The sequence below is a fragment of the Felis catus genome, chromosome D1, assembly GCF_018350175.1.
Source record: "Felis catus isolate Fca126 chromosome D1, F.catus_Fca126_mat1.0, whole genome shotgun sequence".
In the NCBI taxonomy this organism is placed as follows: Eukaryota; Metazoa; Chordata; class Mammalia; order Carnivora; family Felidae; genus Felis; species Felis catus.
Window position 1 is genome coordinate 44,854,379 of NC_058377.1, and position 14,126 is coordinate 44,868,504.

General features: G+C 40.1%; 1 protein-coding gene and 1 long non-coding RNA gene across 2 annotated transcripts in view; both read left to right on the forward strand.

Annotated features, from left to right (window-relative positions):
* The window catches only part of CTSC (cathepsin C), a 37,281-nt gene extending 33,103 nt beyond the window's left edge, over positions 1–4,178 (forward strand). The window contains exons 6-7 of the mRNA XM_003992644.6: positions 1,914–2,045; positions 3,338–4,178. Coding sequence (XP_003992693.1) covers positions 1,914–2,045; positions 3,338–3,840 — 635 coding nt within the window. The 3' untranslated portion in view covers positions 3,841–4,178. The remainder of the gene's footprint in view (positions 1–1,913; positions 2,046–3,337) is intronic.
* Positions 4,179–6,949: 2,771 nt separating this feature from the next.
* On the forward strand, positions 6,950–13,894 carry LOC123380456. The gene is made up of 3 exons (XR_006586223.1): positions 6,950–7,872; positions 10,111–10,235; positions 11,298–13,894. It is a non-coding gene; the product is annotated as an uncharacterized LOC123380456 (long non-coding RNA).
* Positions 13,895–14,126: the final 232 nt, after the last annotated feature.

Genomic DNA, 14,126 nt, shown 5'->3' on the forward strand with positions numbered 1-14,126 from the left:
TCAAGATCCTCTTCCAAGTGTTTGTCCTAACCTTCATCATTTAGGAGATCTCTTAGCAGTAAAAGCAGTATATGGTATGGATAAATCTGAGATGTTTATAGGGACAAGTTTGGGAAACATCTGAAATGGTAGCAGTTAAAGGGTAGTAGAGTTCTAATGGACTCTAGTCAAGGACATGTGGTATTGTTAACTACTGGAGAGGACTCACAGTAGAGTCTAGGTTTCTGCCTCCCTTATAGCTTAGAAACAAGTAAAGGTTGACTACCAATGAAGTCACTTTTTTCCCCCTGGATGTAAATCTATATCCACTTGTTAGTAACTGGAATGTTCTTTCTACAAACACGCATTGAGTTTCTTGATTGCATCAGGCAGCTAGATGAAGAAGGCACATTTCTTATGTACACTCATGGAAATTCACAGTTCAGTTTGAGGAAAATGGTATAAGTAATTCAGCTGGAGTGTAGGATGTTAGGGGCTGAGCATAGAGTATCCTGGCTTTCATTTGTACTCAGGGACAATTGTGAATCAACATCACCTGGTGAAAAGGAAGAAGAACAGTGTCCCGATAGATAGTAATCTAATACATAATGTTGTTTTGGATACTTTTCTCTCTAAGGAAGGCAGTTACTAAATTTTACTAATTTCAGGTTTATTAAAGAGAAGGCAACATACTCTTTATGTGAAATGGATTTTTTAATGCAATATTGTCTATTCATTAATCTTATTTTAGTGCATAAGGGAGTGCTCACCATTCAAATAATTTGGTAAATAATATATTAGTACATTGAATAATATCAATTGTGTGTAACTACATTTATACCAATATTTTTGATTTGTTGCAAGCCTAACTATGTAGAATTTGTGTCAGTGGCAGAGGTGAAAGAGGCTGTATAATAGAGATACTAAAACTATGTTCATATTTTTCTAGAATGTAACAAGTTGAAATCCCATTTTTGTCACATGTGCCATATTTTCTTAAATGTATTTATGTGTTTACTCACACCTGTTAAAGAAATGTAGAAAAATGATATTGTTCATATAAATTACCTCATAATAAAACATTTTTCTTCTCTTGAAAGAGCAACTATATCCCTAGCATTTGCTTCTTAATAAATTAATTTTGTCTTCACCAGGACATCCGGGTATTAAATAAAGCAGTTCTCTTTTCCCTTCTCCCTTACCTCTATCCAGCTACTTTTCATGTTCCTCTTTCCTCTGGGTGACACTTCTCAGGGAACCATGACTGTATTGCTCTTACCCTTTTCCCCTTAGAACCAGTCTGTTTTCAATTTCATTACCTCCATATTCCTTATACCTTTACTTCCTCATTGGCTACCTTAAATACCGTATCTGTCATTATAATTACTCTCTTACCTTTCTTGGACTTTGTTGTATTTTGCCTCCTCGACCCTGGTTAAATTGAACTTTCTATAATACACCCATACCTGAGCCATTCTTAGTGTTAATTCCACCCAACAAGTAGCTTTAGAAAATGCTGCTCTGGAGATATTTAAAAGCTCAGCTCACATGTGTCCCTTCATAGTTTTTCTCAACTGAATGGCTCAGAATGCTACAGACATACATTATTTCTTGATTACCAGGAATAGTACCAAATTCTTTTCAGAGATTAGAGGAGTTTTTTGGTTTCGTTTTGCTTTGTTTTGCCTCCTAAAATATTCTCACGGAAAGCCCCATAGAGTAACCTTGGCCTTTTGAAAGCTGACATCTTAACATTTGTCTATAAGGTTAATAGTGTTTGTCTATTGAATCTTCTATATTGGGCTGATTCTTATAACAACAGCAGCACACAATATAAATATGTTAATTGTATCTCTCCACTCACATATTTCTGTGTTTCTTTGTAAGTGCTTCAAAGTTCTCTTGGGTTATATATCTTGCTTTTCCATCACCAGCATCTTGTGGCAGCTGCTACTCATTTGCTTCCATGGGTATGCTAGAAGCAAGAATTCGTATATTAACCAACAATACTCAGACCCCAATCTTGAGCCCTCAGGAGGTTGTCTCTTGCAGCCAGTATGCTCAAGGTAAGTGATGTATTTCAAGCCCTTTTTACCTGGGTGTGGTAGGCCATTGTTGGCAAAGGTAAAAGGATAGTGTAGTAGAGAGCACACTGTCTGTAGTCAGGGCACCTAGGTGCAAGTTCTGGCCCTATCACTTATTCATGAGTGATTCTCATGGAATTCACTGCACCATTCAGCAAAATGTCACTAGTTACTATGTACTGAATGAGCACTAGCTCTTAGGAGCCTTTTATGGACATTATCTAACAATGCTCAAAACCTTGAGAAGTAGATATCCTTGTTTATAAACAGGACAGACACAAAGTTGTTCTGTAATATTTTGAAGGCCACACCGCTTCTAAACAGTAAAGTTTCAGTTCCAACTAAAGTCTCACCCCAAAATGTAATTTGTATTAAAACCATACTAACACTGGTTTCTCTCTAGGAGGAAACTAAAATTCTGAAAGTGGGCTTTCAGAACAGGGCATGGGTAATCTATGTAGAAAACCCAGCTGCAACTGATTGACAGTGAAACATTCTCAGGTTAAAGTTTTCTGTCAACACCAGATTGGGCCAGTAGAGAGTGAAACTGCCAGGAATGATTATTTGTCATTGAGCCTCTTGTTCTTTTTGAAATACTTATTAAACCCCAACATTGTAACTTCTAAGCCCTGGGAACTGTAAGTGTCAAGACAGTCCTTTATCCTCATGAACCTTACACTTAAGTGAGGAAGGTAGAAATTAAGTAATGAAAAGAACGGTGAAGAAAAAATACACGTTAATGGATGTTTATAATAAGGTAAGGACTGGAGGCAGGTGATGGGGACCTGACTTAGACTTTTTTTGCAGTAGGTAGTCAGAGAAGACTTCCTTCAGGAAGAGCCACATTGTGGTGTCTGGCTATTTAACAATGATGGTAATAATAGCCAACTTTTATTGCTTTTACATGTAGTAACCAGTCCTACGAGGAAGGTACTATTCCTATCTATGTTTTACAGATAAGTAAACAGATATGGAGAAGTTAAATTCTTCACAGTTTTGGATCTGAACTTCACTACATAGTCAGGCTTCAGAGCCTCCCCACTCAACCACTGTGCTATTATAGCTACCTTCCATGTCAGGTGCCAAATAAATGTCTGTTAATTATATGGGGATGAGAGGGTAGTTAGCTTATGTGGCTAATGGATGAATGAAGTAGCATTTAAACTAAGAACAACTCTTGGGGGTAACAAAAAATTAATGGAGTAGAAAAGGAAAAATAGGAAATGGGACACTTTCTCCTCTGCCTCTTTCTAATGTGTGTTCTTCATCCTCAGGCTGTGATGGTGGCTTCCCCTACCTCATTGCAGGAAAATACGCCCAAGATTTTGGGCTGGTGGAAGAGGCATGCTTCCCCTACACAGGCACAGACTCTCCATGCAAACCGAAGGAGGACTGCGTCCGTTACTACTCCTCCGAGTACCACTATGTGGGAGGTTTCTATGGAGGCTGCAACGAAGCCCTGATGAAGCTTGAACTGGTCCACCACGGGCCCATGGCAGTTGCTTTTGAAGTCTACAATGACTTCCTCCACTACCGCAAGGGGATCTACTACCACACTGGTCTGAGAGACCCTTTCAACCCCTTTGAGCTGACTAATCATGCCGTCTTGCTGGTGGGCTATGGCACTGACCCAGTGTCTGGGATGGATTACTGGATTGTTAAAAACAGCTGGGGCATTGGCTGGGGCGAAGATGGTTACTTCCGGATCCGCAGAGGAACCGATGAGTGTGCAATTGAAAGCATAGCAGTGGCAGCCACACCAATTCCTAAATTGTAGGGTATGCCTCCCAGCAATTCCTACTGACTTCCATCGGTCATGAGAGGGAATTGGTGTATCACAGATGGAGACGTTTATAGCAGTAATTGCAGAAGATTACAAATCAATTCCTATGAAGATTTTTGCCTTTAGAATGAAAACTGCCTTTGATTTGAATATACCTTCCCATTGACTTCTGGCCTACTTTACTATGCATTAACAAAATGCAGGATTTTGTTAATCATTTGTAATTCAAACATGCTATATTTTTAAAACTCTTTTGTGAGAACACAGATTTATTTTTCAATTGTAAAAATCAAGAAAATATGGAAATTATTAAAATTTTTTTAAGTTTTTAATCAGTGTTTAGGTGACATATATGTGTGCTTAGCAGTTTTCATCATTGGCCCCTTCAGTTAGACTCATGTTATTACTTATGTAAGTACTTAAAAAATAAGAATTTGAGTGTATTTCAACTAAAAAAAACTATGAACCCTTATGATAAGGGCAAATAATGACTAACCCTAAAATTATTCCCTGGATGTTTGATGAACCAGAGGCCATAGAGAAAAGAAATAAGGTATTTTGTTTTGTTTTTTTAATGTTTATTTTTGATAGGGAAAGAGAAGTGGGGGGACAGAGGATCCAAAGCAGGCTCCACACTGTCAGCACAGACCCCGATGCCCTCAAACTCACAAACTGAGATCGTGACCTGAGCTGAAGTCAGACACTTAACCGACTGAGCCACCCAGGTGCCTTTCTGTTTCTATATGACAGGGATCACTACCTCATCCACAGTGGCAGAATTTATTAAAAATGGTGACTGCAGGGAATACCATGATTCTTCAAGCCATGGAATTAAACTCTTAAGCTGTACAAAAAACAAGTTTCATAATCTAAAACTTGTTTACATTCGTGCTAATAGAACATACAATCAAAGTCTGGTGACAAATTGAGCTAGCAGAGGATGGGAACTCTGGCTAACCTCCCCAAAGACATTTCCAGGAGAACAACATGTGTGTGTGGAGACACCGCCATCCACAAAGGAAAATAAAGTTTAGCTGCGCAGCCAAGCACAAGCGAGACATTGACTTTGGTGCCTGGATAAGCTTTCTGGCTGTGCCTCATAGGAGCAACAAAGCCTTAGGCAGTTTTCTTAAACCCACCTGTGTTTCAGTTTGCTGGTCTGTGAGGTGGAGATAACGGGATAGATAACCCTGTGTAAGCTCTCCATGTCGAAACCCTTACACTTTTCTATGGCATGGTTTACTTTATTTAAGCTTTATTTAAGCCTCAGCCTTTCAACATCCCAAGTGGGGAAACAAAAGTAGATTCAGATGATGCAATTTCACAGCATCCAGACTTGCTCGCTGACCTTTATTTGACCTCTAACCACTGAATCCAGGAACTGAATAGATTTGAATAGTAAAGGATACACGTACCTACTTCTTAGACCTCCCCGAGGGTTAAATGCCTTCATAATACGTAGAACATGTAAACAGTATTTGGAATGTAGAAAAGAGTATATAAATATTAGATATCACTCAAGTCTTCTTTTTCTGAACACAAATTGTAAAATGTTTGCTGTGAGGACACAGCTAACACATGTTCTATAAATAAACATGCCGTACCTTGCTATGAGAGTGGAGGAGGGGCTTATGAGATTTTTCCTTTTTTTTTTTTTAATGTTTATTTTTGAGACAGCGCAAGCAGGGGAGGGGCAGAGAGAGGGGGACAGGGTCAGAAGCAGGCTCTGCACTGACAGCACAGAGCTCAACTTGAGGCTCAAACTCCAGAACCATGAGATCATGACCTGAGCTGAAGTTGGACACTTAACCGACTGAGCCACCTAGATGCCCCAAGATATTTTTTAATTTTAAGTTAGAACAGAATCTATAGAGGCACACTGGCACAAAGAAACAAAAACCTTCAAAAACTTGAGATAATTTTGATTTTTTTGGTGTAGAGGTTTTTACATCCTTGACTGCACTGCTACATCCTCTGCTACTCCCTCTATGGAACAGGGTGAGAGGCCATCATTTGGAAGCTACGGCTGAGAGAAAAGTCACTGCAGTTCTGAAGTAAAAATGACTAAGGTTAATCTATGGGTGTAATACATTGATTTTCTTATTTGGGGTTTTCCTGTAAGGATAAGGTAAGCATAATAGTCACAAAACGTTAGTGCTGGAAGGTCACCTGGTCCACCTCTCATTAAAGTAAAAACAGGCCGGCAGAGGTGAAATAGCATACCTGGGGTTCTAGTTAATAAAGACAAATCTGGATTCCACTATGTTCAGGGCTTTCTACTCTTCCTGCTGCTTTTCAATTAAAAAAGGAGGAATCTGTGTGTTGTGAGACCAATAAACTCACCGTGTTCTGTAAAATCATTTCTAAGTCACTTTCCAGCTTTCAGAAATCGTATCTCTCTGGGGCAAGTACTCTAAGCTTCAATCCGCATGTGGTAGTTTAGAAGCCTTAATTTAGCAGTTGTCCTCTAAATATAGTGATATTTATATTTCTTAACTGTAATAAAGATTTATTTTTGCTCTAAAGTTAAGTGGAAACTTCCTGACCACAATTGGAAAGCTTTAGACATATCAGAGTCTTCTGCTTCGATAGAAATTGCATGGACTTGAAACTGAATATTGGTAGTGTCAGTTAGACACCGGACCTTAGTTTCATTAGCTATAAAACGTTGACCTCGTTGAACTGCAGTTGTGATTGAAAGTGTGAAATTGCCTGGACTGTAAAACAGTTGAAACCTCAGCAGACATTCTGGTTGTGCTACACAATGTTCTCATCATGACAGCCAACCAAAATCGGAGGAGAGAAACTGGCCTTTGGACAGAAAATGCAACACATGTCTTTGTTGATGTCCTCCTTTTTCCTTTCAGAAGTCCATTTATCGAGATTGCCTTTCTTCAAATGCTTTTTAAATGTTTATTTATTTTTGAGAGAGAGAGAGAGAGAGAGCAGGGGAGGGGCAGATGGGGAGATGCAAAATCCGAAGAAGTCTCCAGGCTCCAAGCTGTCAGCACAGAGCCCGATGTGGGACTCAAACCCATGAACAAGATGATGACCTGAGCTGAAGTCAGACGTTTAACCGACGGAGCCACCCAGGTGCCCCTTCGAATGCTTTTTAAATTTTTTTAATGTTTATTTTTGACAGAGAGAGCATGAGTGGGGGAGGGGCAGAGAGAGAGGGAGACACAGAATCCGAAGCAGGCTCCAGGCTCCAAGCTCCCAGTTCTTCAAGCTACAATACAGTTGAACAGTAACAAGAATTAGTCTATGGAGACAAAATAGCTTTGTGCTCTGAAAATATGGACTGAGTCTTTGCTTCTCTAATGCTTGTTATTTAGTCCTTAGTTCAGTTATTGAACAGAGATCTCGTCTTTAGTGTTTGTTTAAAAGGCAATGCTAATATTTACTTCCATGGGCTATGTGTGGCAAAGTTTAAAAGAAGCAATGGGTATTTGTTTTTATACTACCTGCCCTGTAAAACAAAACAACAAAAGGTTTAAAGTGCTTTGTAAAGTTAAAGGTGCAGTAAAATAACTTCAGGCTAAATGAACGAAAGTAAAGGAAGATAAAGGTAGCAAAATAGGGTATGACCATGAATAAAGTCTGTACAGTCTAGCACATTGGCTGATACATGGGGATCATGCTTCAACAGCAGTTCTCCACCAGAGGTGATTTTTGTCCCTCAGGAGACATTTGGAAATGTTAGTAGACACTGGGGTCATCATACTGGGAGAGGGGACACAGTCCACAAGGAGATATTATCCAGCTCAAAATGTCAGTAGTGCCATGGTTGAGAAAGCCTGCTCTACAACATGAAGACTGACTGGCACATCTTTTCCAGTGTCATTGACTATGAGTCTGGAGTTCTCTCTTGTGCAACAAGAGAGTGGACGCAGAATTGAATACAAGAGACGCTCATGTCCGAGAGGAGACAGGGGCCCCAAACGGGCATTTCGTCTCTGTATTTATTGAGCCCACAAGATATTACCCATGTGGGTAGCGTGAAGACAACAAGATCTTACACATGTGGTGAGTATGGAGAAAGCAGTCAGTAACCATTAACTTGTGTGAGTAAGAAGCAAAGGATCCTGGGGGGTGGGGGGGGCATGACAAGTGGAGTTTGTGATCAAGGTACATTGTCACCAGATGGAAAGTAATTTCCTGCAGGTGATATAACAAGTTACTTGTGATCCTATTACAATATCTCACTACCTAACCTCAGCGCTTTCGCCCCATGGTGGTGGCTTTCCACCCTAAGCTTTTTTCCAACCCATTTATGTAAGTAGAACCTATTTCCCCACATCCCAGCAATTAATGGTGGTATAGACTTTGGAGAATGGGGAGAATTCCACAGGCTCAAGTTATCCCAGAAGCTTCCAGAGAGTATATGATACTTGAGCTAAGCTGTGAAGAATCAAGAGGGGGAGTAAAAGACCTGCCAGGCCCAGGCAGTGGGGAAGATTGAAGCAAGGGGAGAAGATAAGGCACTTCCCTCAGCTTCAGGATGACATACAATACCCTCCACCCTATAGGAACCCATGGATATGATTTTAGAAATATTTTAGACTTATTAAACACTTAGCCATGTAGTAAGAACGGGGGGTCATTAGTGGACCATAAATTGGTGAATCCATATTTTGAAAAAGGAGGGGAGCAAATGGGAAGATAGAATGATAATTGGAAGCCCATGTTTGAGAAAATTCTGCCATAGAAGGTGAACATATCATCTCAACTCATCAAACATTTGACCAAGAAAAGAGGTAGATTGTAGTAGTTTTGCTTAAAAAAGAGCATTTGTTTAAAGCATTGATCCTTTGTCCTTGCGAGGTTGTGGATCGTGGGCCCTTTTGAGACTGGTAAAAATTATGGATTCCTTCCCCATAAAAAAGCATGCACTCTTGTAAATTTTGCATAAAATTTCAGCAGGCTTTGGAGATGTACAAGCCCCAACATAGTAAAGTACAGTTTTGTGCATATAGGTGCTTTTCCTCCCTGCAAGTAGTCATTTCATGGTGCAGATATAATCATTAGTTTTCTTTCAACTGTTGGCTGGGAGGAACCTTTGGAAAGTCTTGACAGGTGGGGTTCTGGGAGCCTGTATCAGGTGGATAACTCAGCTTCCAGTTGGAACCCCACTCTCAGTCAGACCCTGTTTGGATACTGAGCTCCCCATTCGTTCTTGGAGCCTAGTGGCTCTTTTGGTTCCAGCCCCTTGTTTTGGTTTCTCTGGGGTTGGGACCTAATTGGCATCTTTCGAGCAGGACTCTGCCAATAAAACCCCACCTGGTAACTACAGTTCTTCCAACAGCAGAGAGACTCTTTTGATGTCCTCTGTCTGCTTTCAGGAATTCTTCTTGTGCAGCCCTGGATTCCCCATATCTGTGGTCCTGCCATCCACAAGAGCAGCACCATTACTTCCTCCTCCCCTTGAGCCCATGCTGCTGCCTGCCCACTGCAGCAGCTCCACCCAGTGGACGCCTTGTTGATTCACAAATTGCCCCCCACCCCCCCTAGCCCCAAACACAGAGGGCAAGGAGAGACTGAAGAAAGAGGAAGGTCACTCCAGATTGGTAGGTGGCAGGTTTGATAAGCAAGAGAACTTCTAAGGCTTGCTGTCTTTGGTGGCCACAAGGCAAGTAGATCTTTACACCTGCCTGCCAGAATCTTAAGAGGCCTTATGTGGGTCAAATCACAAACACCATGTAGATGGCCTCAACACCTCACTCAAAGCTATGCCGTTGGAAGAGCTCCCACTGTGGGGACAGGCAGGTTGCATTTCCCAAGGACAGAGGAGGAGGTGAAGAGATTCTAATTGCCTGGGTCCTGCTCAAGGGTCAGCCAGAAGTCACCTCTTCTCCATTATCTCCTCTAACTTAACTCTAACTGCCAAATCTACTTTATTTTTGCACCCAGTGAATTGTTTTTATTGATAATAATAGCTACCATTTATCAAAGTCTTATTTTGTGCCAGGTGGTATAGTAAGCCCTTTAAAAAAAAGACTGAGGAAGAGCAATAGGGACCATTTCCTGAAAAGTCAACACCACTGGGGAAGACAGAGGAAGGACGTCTTGAGGGATGAAATATAGAGCTGTACTTTGATAACATAGAGACCTGGGTTCTAATCCCAAATAAATGGATGAGCTCTATGATTTAGGGCACATTACTTAACTGCCCCGATTCCGTATCTGTAAAACAGAATCTTTACAAGTAATTGAACAAGACATTATATGTAAAGGCATTACTTACTTCTTCCTTGTCTTTTGTAGGTGACTATCATACTTGCACTAGCCCTGCAATGTGAGAAGAAGATGCCTTCATCATCTTAAACCAGGATGAATAATAGAAGGGTGATCTCAGAGACAGGTTAATCATGAGATGAACAGTGAAAAAGGTATGACATACTCTGTTTTAAACATGGTGAGTTTCAGCTGACCACCGCAAAAGCAGTAAAAGCTTTTCCTCTCAAAACGCTTCTCGCCAGAAATATGACAGTGATTCACAGAAAGGATTTGTTTAGCAGATTTGCAACAATTGCTATCGGCTCAAATGGAAAATATTTTCTGGTAGCACACTTGGCCCTCCAAGGGAAGTTGATTATTTTACTTAGAGTGCAATGGCAAGGAAGGTATTAAGGACAGCAACATTTCTTCCAATATAAAAAATAAATAAGTAAAATTAGGAAGGTGATTGAGGCCTTCTGCTATATTTCGTATACTGGGTGTTAGTAAAAAGATATCAACCCAGGGTGGGCTCACATTTAGGCTCACTGCCAGCTGAACATCAATCTGGGTGCTCGGTGATCTCTTTCTGTATATTTGAACTACCCACCTATTGGGCTTGTGAAGTTTGGGATAATAAAAGAATAAAAAAAGAAAGAGCCCCTGCAGTTTTTGCATGAATTTTTATTGAATTCAGCTCAGAGCCCTTTAGCAGGAAGAGTGCTTGCTTTGGCAAGCATCCAGAGAACATCTTTTAGGAGGACCCTTTCTGTTTTTGTTTTGGAGCAACTTTGTGCAGTTAATCACTGCGTTATTTACAGCTATGAAAAGTTGGAAACAACCAACAGGTCCAATAAATAGGAAATAGATCATTTACAGTTTGCAAGCTTGACAGTATATTATACAATATTAAAATAGCTATGTTGTTGATATACACTGTTAACAAATGTTTAGAATATATAGAAAAATAATGCTTTGATTTGCTACATAAAATGCAAGTGGACATATAAGCACCTTCAAAAAGGCAGGAATATTATGAATTGCTAAACATGTTATTTCCTTTGTTGTTTTTGTTGTAACAGCTTAGTTATAAATAACAGAAAATGTAATCAAAATTTGCATGACCAAAAAGCCCTCATCACGCAGATGTGCTCAGGTCTCTCTCCCCTCATAAAAAAAGCCACCAACTTTCCACATTACTGCAAATATCATATTATTCTTCCTTCTTTCAACAGGTACACTTCTTCAAAGAGGTTTCTTTTCCCTTCTCACTTTGTGTTTTCTCCTCAATCTATTGAAATCTGCCTTCTGCCAGGTCACTTTGAAGTTGTTCACATCAAAGTAAGTGAAACACATCTTGTTGCTAAAAGCAGTTTTCTATCTTTATCTCAGCATTTGCTATTGGGTTATACCTTCCTTAACCTTGCAATTCCCAGCTTTCAGATCTCTGTTGTTGTTGTTGTTTTTACACTTCTTTTATTAGGCTCCTGGTCCTCCAGTTTTCCCTTAATTTTACAATTCCTCCAGATTCTGTGTCTCCTTTCCCCATCACTACACTTTGTCTCTTGTTGAGCTTTTCACTGTCAGCATAAATCATCTCTGTGCTGATGAATCTCAAATCTAGTCCCCATCTCCAGAGTTCCTGCATTAGTTATCTATCATGGCAAAACAATTACCCAAAACCTAATGGCTTAAACTGGCTCACATTTATTGTCTTACAATTGCTGTGGGTCAGGAATCTGGATTCTGTTTCACTGAGTTTTTTGCTTCATGGCTTCTCACAAAGCTGCACTCAAGGTGTCTGCTGATGGTCTGCATTCTCATCTGAAGACTCAGCTGGGGACGGGTCATATAGTAACTATAGTCAGCATCCAGTTCCTTGCATGTTTTTGGATTAAAGTCTTCAATTCTTTGCTGGCTATTGGCCAGAGAGCACCCTGAGTGCTTCGCCACTTCATGTGGGCTTCTGCAGTATGACAGCTTGCTTCATCTAACTGCGCAAACTCTAAAAGCAATGGAGAGAGTGTACTAGAATATAGGATTCAGTCTTTGTAACCTGATCATGGAAGAGATATCTCCTCAATGTTTCCATATTCTACTGGTCAGAAGCAAGTTCCTCAAGGAGAGAGTGTTAGGGAAACCCTGAATACCAGTAGGTGGGGCCTTTTTGGGGCCAACATAACAATGCCTACCATAGCTCTAAACCAGATATCTCACTTCCCACTTGTACATAGAAGTACAAGTCCCATTATCAAGTGGAAAATGTACAAGTCTGAGTACACCATCTTTTTCCCATCCCCAAAGTAAGCTCATTTCCATCCTTTAAGTTAATGGCACCACCATTCACTGCATTTCCAAAATCAGAAATGACAGGTATTATCATGGATTTATTCTTCTTCCCTACCCCCAATGTCCAATTATTCATGACCTCCTTCTAGTTCTCATTTCTAAATACCTATTATATCTGTAGTATGAAAATGCACCTTTAGTCTACCTGTGGTTTTTATAACACAGGCTACACAAATTCACACTCACCAAAATCTTCTTTGTCAGTAGGGATACATGAAGTTGAATGACAAATATTGTGAAGGGAATAGCTTTCTACCTGAATGATATCAGAACTTCCTAATAGGATGAAGTGGTTTAGTATGGTTATTTCCAGTATGGGGATGTAAGCTCAAAACAGTCGTGTGTGTTTGCAATAACTTCTATCAGCTGTTCTTGAAAATATTATCTTCCTGGAAGGATGAATCCCTGGAAAATGTTTCAGTCCTACCATATAACTTTTCAGATATTTTCATTTATTAAATTTTCACACCAGTCCTAAGAAGTTCAGACCTATTTGTTCTACTATTTCATCCTCTCAGGGTCTCCACTAATGCACAGGATGGCAGTGTAAGGGCAGGAGGGTGTTCCTGTGCAGATCCTGGAAGCAGCAGGGGCCTGCACACATCAGCTCAGAACTCTAATTCCTCCCCAAACCTCTTCAGTTCTAGCTGCTTGGAATTTAGACATTGTGGTCTGCTTTTAACAAACCTCCTTTTTCTAATGTGACCATGAGATGGGGATGGCCAAGAGTGACAATGGCATTTTCTAATTAGTTATAACATGATTGGTTGTCACATATTTCATATATTTCCCTAACTGCTATGTCCTTCCAAGGCAGTCCTGGAATGTTTGGGAGCTGTCTGCGCAGAAACAGATTGGGGTATACCACCTATAAACTGGAGGCCTTACTCCTATGCTCATTTCGGTCGCTGCCATCCATGCCTTCAAGACCTAAGTCACCGGAATCCCTAAAATACTCCTCATCCTTAGATTCAGTTTAACTGGATCAATTTCCCAGGCCTAGAAAACAGTTGATACTTGTTATCCTGACAGCCCCATTCAAAAATGAGATATGAAAAGTAATGCTTTCATAGCGACATGTGGGAAAGAACTATAAAAACCCTTAAGACATGGTTTGGCAGAGATATTTTCCCCAATTCAAAAATGAGTAGTGTTTTCTGGCATCTGCTGTAGTACTTTGTGGCTGGCAGCTGAATTATCTTGGTCTCTGCCCAAAACTCTGGCTTCGAAAGCTGATCTTCAAATCTCCTGTGTTAAAGAAGGATATAAAACATTTAATGGTTGTTTGTGTGTCAAAAATAAGACATTATATTCACCAGATTAGGAGATGCTGTGCTTGTCCAAATGGCCACAACAATAAACAAAATAATTACTTTTTGCCTGGTAATGTAATGTTTATATTATTCTTCTAAACAACCTATGAGATAGGATAGGTTTTAACAGCCCATTTTACAGATATAAAAACTGAGATTCAGTGAGACTAAAAGGCTGGCTTGTGGGTATTTGAACCCACAGCTTGCTTGCTTTATTTATTTATTTATTTATTTATGTATTTATTCATTCATTCATTCATTCATTTTTAAATATTTATTTATTTTCAGAGAGAGAGAGAGCATGTGTGCGTGTATGCACAAGCAGGGGAGGGGCAGAGAGAGAATCCCCAGCAAGCTCCACTGTCAGCACAGAGCCTGAACTGGGGCTCGATGTCATGAATC